Here is an 11,431-nt window from a genome sequence, read left to right on the forward strand (position 1 = left end):
ATTCCGCCGCACATGCCATTAAAATTATAATCATACAAATTACGGCGATTAAAATCATATAATAAACTATTTTTTGAAAACGCAGATTTCAGTGGTGGAATAGAGCTATCTTTATTCATGTTTCGTCTGTTAGGTCATTAGAATACAACTTTATTAATTAGCGATAGCCAATTGTCACTTTCCACTTCTTATATTCCCTAACCGAGAAAGTACTCATTTCTCATTGAGTACTTTGATATTCTTACCCAGAATATCTAGCAACATTGTTCTGTTACTACAAACCCAATTTGAGTATTCTCCCCTAACCGTGTAATGATGTAAACATTTGTACCACGTTTATCATCATCACCTGTCATCAGCAATCATTGATCTATTGTTCTCGATTGCGAATTGAACATAGCAATAGGTACCAAAACAAACAATGTTTTGGTTCTGCTCGTGGCAGCAGAAGTTTGCTGCTGTGCCGCTGTGCTGCTGCTGTTCCGGAGGAAACCGTAAGTTTCAACACTATTTCATAGTAATTAGATCTATTTTTAAAAACATTTGCGTTTCATATCTTTACGTCTAACGGAATTAAAAGGTTAAATGAACTGCGACCATTTTTAATAGAAATTTGAACACTACAGACTTTACTGTTAAATAACTCGACAGCCGGTAAGACATCTGATTCTGGATTGGAATTCGCAATGACAAACAAATTTAAAATTTTATAAATGCGCATGTTGGGTAATATGCACATACAGCCAACATTTTTAATTTAGAAGCATGCTTCTAAATAAATTCTATCCGCTCATTTTGACCATTTTTCCATTCATCTAACGTTCTATCCATCTATAAAAAAAATCATCATTTTAAGATGTTCCTACTAAAAAGGACATCACTTTTCATCAATAAGGCCGAAAATATTCTGGTGACTAATCTCTTGATAAAATTTAAAAACTCTGCTTAAAATGAAATTAAAAACACGATATCATAGATTTATGGTAGTTCAGACTATCAGGCTCTAACGGACGCGATGATAACAAACTGAGCTTATCTGAGCGATCACATATCATCTTTTTGTTCGTCCGCACTGTAAGTTTTCCCGCTTGTGGGGCGAACCACGCTCGGCCTACTAATGTGTGGTGGTAGATGCAACTCTATCTGTATCTACCACTTCATAGTAGTTGGCCCAAGCGGAACAATATGTGATGATAATGCTTCTAAATAAATTCTACCCGCTCATTTTCACCATCTTCATTTCATCTAACGTTCTATCTATCTAACAAAAATCATAATCTTAAGATGTCCCTACTAGGCCTGCGTACATTCGGAGTATTCGAGCGACGAGTACAGGACAGCGACGAGTATTCGAGCGACGGCGTACAGGAGAACGGAGTGTGGAGGCGAAGGATGAACCACGAGCTCGCGCGACTCTACGGCGAACCCTGTATCCAGAAGGTGGTGAAGGCTGGCCAGATACGCTGGGCGGGACATGTTGCGAGAATGCCGGACGACTGTCCAGCAAAACAGGTGTTCGCTACGAATCCAGTAGGAATAAGACGGGCAGGGACGCAACGAGCGAGGTGGTTAGACCAAGTAGAGCGTGATCTGGCGAACGTGGGGTGCCCGAGAAATTGGAGAACGGTTGCCATGGAACGAGTTAATTATAGGAATTATGTTCGTCAAGTTATGTCGTGAGACGGTATACTATGTGAATAAAAATAAGATGTCCCTACTAAAAAGGACATCACTTTTCACCGATTTTGCCGACAAATTAAAGTAACAAAAACATTTTTGAATGAATTGATTTTCGGCGATTTCAGTCACGAAAAAATCATAAAACGATTTTTATTTCTTCATCCGACGTTTCGGCATTTATTATGCCTTTTTCAAGGAGTCTATTAATATAACATGATTAATGATGTGTTTAAAAAGGTGTTACAATATATGGTGTACTTACTGAAATTTCTCGTTTTAATTGTCCAAAAAGTTTTTTGAATCTGCTAAACTGTCTAATTGGGAAATGTAAGTCCAGTTGTTTGTGGTGTATAACAGAAATATTAAAAGTTGAGCTTTCTACTTGCATGCAATCTTCCTTGGAATCTGTTCTACTTACTATTGATCTGGTTGAGATGGATATAACACTTTTGAAAGTTTTGAAAACGAAAACGGATATAAAAATAATTTTCACTGTTTTGGATGTTGTTTTTCACCTAGCCACTACTGATGTTTGTTGTATTTTGTGTGTTTGTTCTATTTTGTGTGTTTGATGTATTATTATGTGTATTGGTGTGTTTTTGTTTGTTTTTGATGGAGTTGAAAATGCCGGCAAAACTTTCAAAAGTGTTATATCCATATCAACCAGATCAATAGTAAGTAGAACAGATTCCAAGGAAGATTGCATGCAAGTAGAAAGCTAAACTTTTAATATTTCTGTTATACACCACAGACAACTGGACTTACATTTCCCAATTAGACAGTTTAGCAGATTCAAAAAACTTTCTGGACAATTAAAACGAGAAATTTCAGTAAGTACACCATATATTGTAACACCTTTTTAAACACATCATTAATCATGTTATATTAATAGACTCCTTGAAAAAGGCATAATAAATGCCGAAACGTCGGATCAAGAAATAAAAATCGTTTTATGATTTTTTCGTGACTGAAATCGCCGAAAATCAATTCATTCAAAAATGTTTTTGTTACTTTAATTTGTCGGCAAAATCGGTGAAAAGTGATGTCCTTTTTAGTAGGGACATCTTACCCATCCAGTCGATAGAATTTTAATAAAAACATTTTTGTTTAGGAATTTTCAACAAAAGGAAAAGAGAGATTGCCAATTTAATCGTTGAGAACGAGTCAAAACGTATGCCGGATGCAACTGAGGTGTTTCATTGAGAATGACATCAAGTGAAACACAGGTTTTAGGGGAAAACTGTACAAGACGACCAGTTGAGCATAATCGCTATTTACAGTGATACCAATTATTTAAGAATCGGATTGAAAGTTTACGACGATTCAGGGATCAGATTTACGTATTATCAATGAGAAAAATATGATAAAAACACGCCTTTGACAATATTTTTGCAAAAAACTGAAACAAACCGCGGGGTAGAACGCCAAAACTAGTGGACAGAACGCACTATACCGAAAGGGTGGTGAGAAATGGAACAATGATTATACGAAATGTAATAATTGAAACATCAAAACTTTAATTACATGTGCATCGTATTTTTGTAAACTAACAATACTTCGGCAAAAAATCATTTATTATTGTTAACCTTATCGAAAATTTCCCTTTTCAAAATACACTTTTTATACCCTTTTAGGTAAAACGCCTTCAGGTAGGCAACGAAATTCAATTTCTTGACTGGTATGGTGGCAGATAATATTTTCGAGTCGAATATTGGTGCACCTTTTCAACTCGAACAAGGTCGAAATTTGTTATAATTATGCATTGTCATCATGATTGGAGAGTTAGCAAACAAAAAGAATGGCGTTTTGTTTTGATATCCGGGTTTTCTCAAAAGTTAACAGCATTCGAAATTTGAGCGTAAAACACGTGGTCTTGTGGGCATTCGGCTCCAGTTTTGATATGATTGATTTTAGTTAAAATTTGTAGGAAGTTAGTAAAATTTCAACAAAATAAAGTGCATACTAGTGGAAAAACGATAGGCTGTAGTTTCATTCGATTGCGGAGGCTGGTTTACCATAAATCCTTATATGTTACCCATGAAAAATAACAAGTTTCACGCTTAATCCATGAATCCTTCTATTTCTCAGAACTTAAGTCATTTTTGTGAACTTTTCATCTAATAAATGATTAAAAAGCTTGTTTGCTGCAATATAAATTAAGAAAAACATCATTCGAAGCCATAGATTAGTGTATTTTTGAAAAAGAATGGCAAGGGCCATTTTACCCCGCTGGTGCGTCTTGTACAGTTTTCCCCTATATATTATTTCACTTTTATTATTAGACAGTATGTGTCACATTAAGATAATGTTTGAAGTTACTGCAAAGCTTTAGTCAAATTGACAGAATTGTGTCTATGACATTGTTATTCACGTGATTATATAACGGAAATGTGAGAAGAAATTTGTAAAACATCATGCAATGTACTTTTGATTGTTTAAATAAGACTTGAATTACAAAAACATCATTTAATTGCACATTATCGGACACTTATTTTGGCTTCCGGACCTGTGGCAGATATGATGTGCTTCAGAAAAGAGGAAAAACATAGAGGATTTAAGTTATATTCACACATTGTAGATTCACGGAAAAAAATTGTTACACTCTTGGTATAACAGCGAAGTACTCAAGAATTCATTAAGAAAAAAATCTTCTCAGAAAACGTGAATGGAGCGCATGTTCAACAAAAAGTGTCGTAGTTATTTTACAAAACTAGTTCAATCACTTTTCATTTGTTGCAGCTTCGATTTTTTTTTTCTAGCAAACTCGCTCATTAATAAAGTCAAAAGTTTGAGATCAGAGTACTTTTAACACTTAGAATGAATGAACTTTTATATTTGCTTGAAATTTTAGAATTCATTCTTCTTGAAAATATTTACTATATAGTAGCAAGAAAATGGCAAGTTGGTGAATTTGAAGAGCATTATAATGAGTATAAGGCGATTCAAAAAAGGCAAACAATTGAAATTTTCGATTGGATATGTTTTTAGTTCTTGCTGTGCTTGAAGTGATGTGTGTTTTAGATTTGTGTGAACTGGATGTGTTGAATGAGTGGAATGTGAGTTGTTGAGCTAAACGTCTGCATTGAGTCAGTGAATTCTCAACATCTTACAGTAACAGGATGGAGGGAAGGATACGGGACTAGATGAGAAGAGAAATTATATATCAACGATCTCAACGCAGCAAGATGATCATACAAATACATTCATATTATGCATAGCGAATGTATTTGTTTTTGTTCGATCGCACTGCAAGTTTTCATCTTGTGGCGCGAACCACGCTAGGCCTACTTAATAGTAGGTGGTAGCTACGTGTAAAACGTGAGTATTATTATTAATTAAATGAAAGGTGCAAGTATAATTTTATTGAATTTAGGATAAAATCATTTGTTATTGTTTTACTTTACTTCACTTTTTTATTTTTCTTGTAATGATATGTGATGTTACGCTCAAGCTGACTCCCCCTACCCCCATGTCACAAATTGTCACAAAAATGGACGGCCCCTTATGCGCCCTATATTCAGGGGTATTTAGGGTTCAAAAACCTCATGGCTCTCAGGCTAAATTAAGCCTCTAGTGAACAACCCCGTCTTTAGAAGGAGTTCAGTCAAAAATCGCATCGAATAGTTGGTTCTACAATTTTTTTCACTAAATAATTAAAAATATGTTAATCAATCAATCCTTGTTACTGAAAACTGTTTGAATAGCAGTTGTCAAAAGTTACAGCTAAAATAAGTTTAAAAACATGAGAAAACTGTTAATGGACTTACTTTTTGAAAAGATATCAATTGGGTAGCCTCCGAAATCCTTGGTTAATGTGTTTTTCAATCTTAATAAACGATTGGTAGTTAGAATTGCCAACATTCTGGATTGATTTTCTGAGAAAAAAAAACCTAATTTAGGAAGGAGAGATAAAAATCAATCCCGTCTAAAGGCATGGTTGGGAAAGTCGACAACAATTCGAAAAATATGCACAATATTTACTTTTCATATAAGTTGAAAAATATCTGTTATTTGTGAGTCAATTTGAACAGAAACTACATGAAAATATAGCTATGGATCAGTCTTAAAATGTTTCAAAATAAGGGAAAAATTATTTGAAGTGAGTAGAAACTACAATCGAAAAAGTACAGAAAAACGAGTTCCTTAGCCCCTGTGCTTATGCTATTTAAAAAAAAATGTCAATAAAAATTTCTCATCTATGAAGATTTTTGTTGAACAAAAGTCGTTTGTAATCATAAAACTAAGCTTCTGTGAATTTTTGAGTTAAAAAAAATTGGGCTGTAGAAGGCTAATTTAAACTTTCAAAAAACTCCGAATTATGCAGACGTGTTTTTTTTATGTAAACAAAGAGCTGTTCGTGGATCCGAGATGCGAACTGACTGCTTAGCTTAAAAATAAGGTAATTTTGGTGAAAATGTTGGCCCCCTATGGTCTTTACAGAACCGTCATACTTAGAATGCACAAGTATCTTCTACTCCTATAGGAATAAGCAAAATCGTTATCGTGGCACATCAACGGATGGGTGGGAAGTAGGTATTCAATCATCGTAAAAAGCAGCGCGATGAATCCTCTGTTGCCTTTCACACTTCGTTAGCGGAGATATATCCGACACAAATGAAGTCCCATCAGATCAGTGCGGTGGTATTCAAAAGCTGCATCAGATGGGGCGTATTTTCTTCCGGTCCCGAATAATTCTACCTTTTCGTAGAGTGCGCTTCGATAGATGTTGGAGAATTGGTAACCCAGATGAAAAATTACACCAGATATATGATTACAATCGGTCAATTATGATTACTCGAACGGTCCAAACAGATTGAAAAACATGTTACTTTTATGTATTTTTATGTAAAATATGTGTGGCAGTTGTTTTTTTAATCGTTTTGCCGGAGTCAAATAAAATAAACAAAACTATTGTTTTATAGATGAGACATACTCAGTTTAGTGAAACTTTCAAACCTGTCAAATGCAAAACTCTCTCAAAGACTTAAAATAAAGTTTTAATAATGATCATTCTAAGAGCATCTGTATTCGTCTATTCTTGGGTCTTATTTATACAAGAATTGAACCAAAGAAATTAGATCCGATCCAATGAAAAAACTAGCAACTGCACTCGTGTTCCATTAACTGTCAAACGGTTTAGAACTGCGTCAAATTGGATCCAAATCTCATTAGTTTTGGATCAATCCTTATACCAGCTCTAAAAAAAGTTGAGTTGAAACATGGTATAATGGATCACCAGTGCGGTTGCTCGGGTCGGAGTTTGGGTCTAAACCGGCTGTTTGGACCACGGATACAGGTGCTCTAATGAAACAAAATTTGATACCTGCTCACTGGTCGGTGATTTAATGTGTTCCAGCCCTGACATACATGGATCCTGTGTCAACCTGATGGTTGGGATAACGCGGGAGCTTAGGAACTCTAGAGTTCGGATTGGCGGAGTTCTACTGTTTAATGTTTTTCCTGACTTTTTGGATAAATGACATCAATATAATCTTTTTGGAAACGGCTTAAACAAAATGGAAAGTTTTTGGTATATTTATATATTGTCCATCGATCCATCAACCCATCTTTCATTTCATCTAACGTTCTATCCATCTATAAAATGTCATAATCTTAAGATGTCCCTACTAAAAAGGACATCACTTTTCACCGATAAGGCCAATAAATTAAAGTAACAAATATACTAATTTACGTGATTTTCTTACAAATTCTATAATTTTTGAAGATGAGAGTTTATCCGATAGTAGACTCTAAGTAAATTATTAATAAATACTACTCATTATAAAGATGGAAGCTAATGTAAGCCCACGAGTTCTAAATTTTTTATTCAGTGTTCGCAGTGACTTTGTAGACATAATGAAAACAAACATTAATTAACTAATAACATTAATTTCATCTTTAATTATCGCACACTTTATCTGTAGCAAAATGAAATTACATCCTTGGAAGACATATGTAGGAATATTCAAAACACAAAACCGTGGACCTTCTATCGAAACACCATGTGTATCCCGCATGTGATCTTTCCCACTATGTATATACATGGTGTTTCGATAGAAGGTCCAGCAGTTGATCGGCAGAGCTCGATTGCTCGTGTTCGCCGGTTTCATCATGTTCACCGTGGTGAAATTGGCTAACGCGTCGTTGTTTTGAAGCGGAGATTACAGGTTCAAGTCCTGCCGGTGAGCCGTTGTATCTAATTCATGATATTTACGGCTTATGTTTTTTCGTTCTTTGATACCTCATGTTTCTCTAATTCTTTCCACCACCTACGAAAATGTGATTTTTTTCAGGTACAAAGATGTACCAAACGAATTCATAACATCAGTATTGAAAAGTCCATTAATTCTTAGTACCTTAGTACTCTGATCCCAAGCTTGTGCCTTTATTATGAACGAGTTTGCTTGAAAAAAAATCGAAACTGCTACAAATGAATAGTGGTTGAACTAGTTCTGCAAAATAACTACGACACTTTATGTAGAACATCTGAAAATTATCTTCATTCACGTTTCCTGAGAAGAAATTTTTGTTAAGTATATCGTTAGAAAATTGCAAACTCGCTTTTGTACCGAGAGTATAACAATTTTTTTCCTCGAATTTACAATGTGTGAATATTGCTTAAATCCTTTATGTTGAGCCTCATTTCTGAAGCACATTGTATCTGCCACAGGTCCGGAAGCCAAAATTACCGTTGGTTAATGTACAATGAAATGATGTTTTGGTGTCAAGTCTTATTTAAACAATCCTAAGTACATTGCATGATGTTTTTCAATTTCTTCTCGCAGTTCCGTTATATCAGCAGGTGAAAAACGATGTAATAGACACAATTCTGTCAATTCGACTAAAGCTTTGCAGTAACACCAAACATTATCGTAATGTGGCACATAATTCAGTTTAATTTCTCTGAACTCATTTTAAAGTTTTGTTTTCAATGCGTTTAGTTTTGGTTGAAAAATACGTCAGTTTGTTTACTAGCTCTTAAGCAGAAGTAGAAAGTGCAATAATTAATCTTTTAAGTGAAATAATTTAACAATGCTCATATGTATTTATTCAAAATGACCCGCAAAAAATATGGATAAAAGCCGTCAATTTACCGGTGAATTCGAACACTAAAAATAAGTATGTGTGCTCAAACCATTTTCTGAAGGTGAGATATGATCCGATAATTTTCAACTAGATGGAAAAATAATTGTAAACATAACATAAACTCTTTACTTTATAGGTAAACCAGCCCCAATAACAGATATTCAAAGTCTAGACTGGGTTCCATCTTTGAATCTTGAGGGAAATTACTGTGTGGTTAAATCATGTCGTCCTATGCAAGGTTATTAGGTCGGGATTCAACCAGATCGAACTGAACGCCATTAACAGTTTTCCGAGGCACTTGAGTTTAATGTAATAATATTTTCAACTTTAGGCAAAATCTGTAAAATTTGTCAACCAGAACCAATAGTTTATAACCCCAGGAACACATCCCAGTGAATAAAATTACTTGTTTTAGTATCACAAACGAATGACATGAGTTCCAAAATCTGCAGTTTAAAAAATTTCTCATGGCGTTCAGTTCGGTCTGGTCGAAGCCAGGTCATAGATCTCTGACTTTGTCAGTAAGTAGGCGAGGAGAGCGCGGTGAGGTTCAGTGAGTTTGTTTGTAAACATCGGTAAATTTGTTTGAGCTGAGGGCTTTGTTGGTAAACAAACTCCACGAACTCCGCAGTAGCCAAATCAAAATGACTGAATAGGAAGTTTTGCATATCGTTACACCTACTATGTATACACACCTTGGTCCTATGGTCGGAAAAAATATTATAGCTTTCCCCCCCGAAGATCTGTAGGTAACTTTAATCGTATTAATGAAATAAGACGTAAACATTGGTTTGTTACTTTGAAATTGCCAGAATATTTTGAATGGGAGGGAAAAGCTGTATGTAGTTCTCATTTTATTGAACGTAATTGATTTGACATACAAAATCATGAGGTAAAATTTTATTTGTTATTCAGTTATAGATAAACCGGCCAGTTTACAAGATTTTCATAACCCTGATTGGATTCTGAGCTTGAACCTTAACAAAACAAAGGAACACGGTAGCCCAGTCTAAACTTGTAGCTCAGAACCTATGGAAGTAGATTTGACAGGTACAAACGGCCTTAATTTCGAATACATAAAATGATAGATTTTCTTCGAATTATTTTTTGTAAATATCTTATCAGTTTTTTAACCTTCCTAGGCCGTTCGGGTCAATATGACCCGAAGCGAACTTCAAAATCGTCATAACTCTTTTGAAAAAAATCGGAAAAATATGAAATTTGGGACATATTACTAAAACCACGAGATACATAACCTGTAGAAAAAGCAACTTCCGGTGATCACCGGAAGTGCCCCAACTGGCAAGCCGAAAAAAAAAGTTACACATAAGCCGTTCGGGTCAATATGACCCGAGAGTTTGCGCGCGTTCCCCTGATGATGTATGTGAACCGATTTTCATGATTTTACATTCATTAGTTAGGAAATTTATTCTAGTTTCTGAATGTATGAAATTTCAGTTGATGTAACTTATCCGAACGTCTGGATTCTGCTCTGAATGGAAAAAACCTTCGAAAATAATGTCTTCTCAGAATTCCCATATCTTCTAATTGCTTTGACGTATTGAAACAATTTTATAAGTTTTGAAATTGTGAAAAATAAATCTTTTTAAACATATAGAAAAATTTAAGGTCATATGGAATTTTTGGTCGCTAGCGTGGATTTTCTGAAAAAAAGCATCTTTTTATGAACTTTTGCTTTGCAGTGTTGTATCTCATTCTTAAATGAACCGATTTCCAAAATTCAAATTTTATTTTTATTTTGATAACATGATCATCATTTTCACTGAATACACATAGTATTTCAAATATCACTGTTATTCGTAATACGAGAATGAAAACAAGAAAAAAATCGTGATTTTCGAACCCGTCTGTTATGATGCGCACATTTCTCATTTTGTTATTGTGATTTCTTAAAACTTTTCATCAAACCTGCCCAATTTTTATATACCCAATGATAGATTTCAATCTCTACAATCGATTGATATGCTGTTTATGTGGTTTTTCAAAAATTTGTAGCAACGTTTTCCGAATTTACTAAAAGATATCGGAATTCGTCCAGATTTTCAAACGTTTTGTAGCAAGCAAACACAACCCCCCGGGAGAGCTTAAATCGAACAAATTCGTGGCTCTCCCGGTCGTGCTCTCGAAATCTGCCTTCCTATAGCAGACTGAAGGAATCGCACGCATAGCTACGTAGGGTGGTTTGTGCTGATACTTATGAATATTTTTACCTGTAGAATAGCTAAGTCATTTTCTTCATCATTTTGATTGTTTTTCAGCTTTTCAAAGTTACAGAGACTTAGTTCACAAATGTTTTAAGATATTTTTAAGAATCCTCATTTTGCAAAATAATTTCGGTGTCATCTTCTTTGATTTTTATTTGTAACATAAAATTTACATACATACATAATACTTTTACACAAGTGTGAATGATTTCGATGTTAATTTTTGAACTATTTCAAAACCATACGTATTAAAATAAGATTTGCTGTTTATATTTCAGATTACTAATCTGAACTTCAAATCCGAATGATGAATAAAATTTTAGAATAAATAATTCAATATTCACGATTCATATATCTTTGTTCACAATTTATTTTTTCTGAATTCAAAACTCTTAAATCGGAATTATAAAATTGTTCATAATATTAAGCTTCCAATGGTG

At 34.4% G+C, this 11,431-nt stretch overlaps 1 protein-coding gene across 1 annotated transcript; it reads left to right on the top strand.

Moving 5' to 3' along the window:
* The first annotated feature begins 356 nt into the window (after positions 1-356).
* On the top strand, positions 357-1,598 carry LOC129755640 (uncharacterized). Its single transcript, XM_055752239.1, has 2 exons — positions 357-494; positions 1,285-1,598. The coding sequence occupies exons 1-2, from the start codon at positions 422-424 to the stop codon at positions 1,587-1,589; spliced, it is 378 nt and encodes a 125-aa protein (XP_055608214.1). The 5' UTR covers positions 357-421; the 3' UTR covers positions 1,590-1,598.
* The last annotated feature ends 9,833 nt before the right edge of the window (positions 1,599-11,431 follow it).

This window comes from Uranotaenia lowii, chromosome 1 (assembly GCF_029784155.1).
Source record: "Uranotaenia lowii strain MFRU-FL chromosome 1, ASM2978415v1, whole genome shotgun sequence".
Classification (NCBI taxonomy): domain Eukaryota; kingdom Metazoa; phylum Arthropoda; class Insecta; order Diptera; family Culicidae; genus Uranotaenia; species Uranotaenia lowii.

Bases quoted from the DNA above. Each gene is read 5' to 3' on its own strand.
- LOC129755640 (XM_055752239.1), top strand. From the start codon at position 422: ATGTTTTGGTTCTGCTCGTGGCAGCAGAAGTTTGCTGCTGTGCCGCTG. The intron at 495-1,284 runs GTAAGTTTCAAC...CATAATCTTAAG, and splicing joins CTGCTGTTCCGGAGGAAACC to ATGTCCCTACTAGGCCTGCG.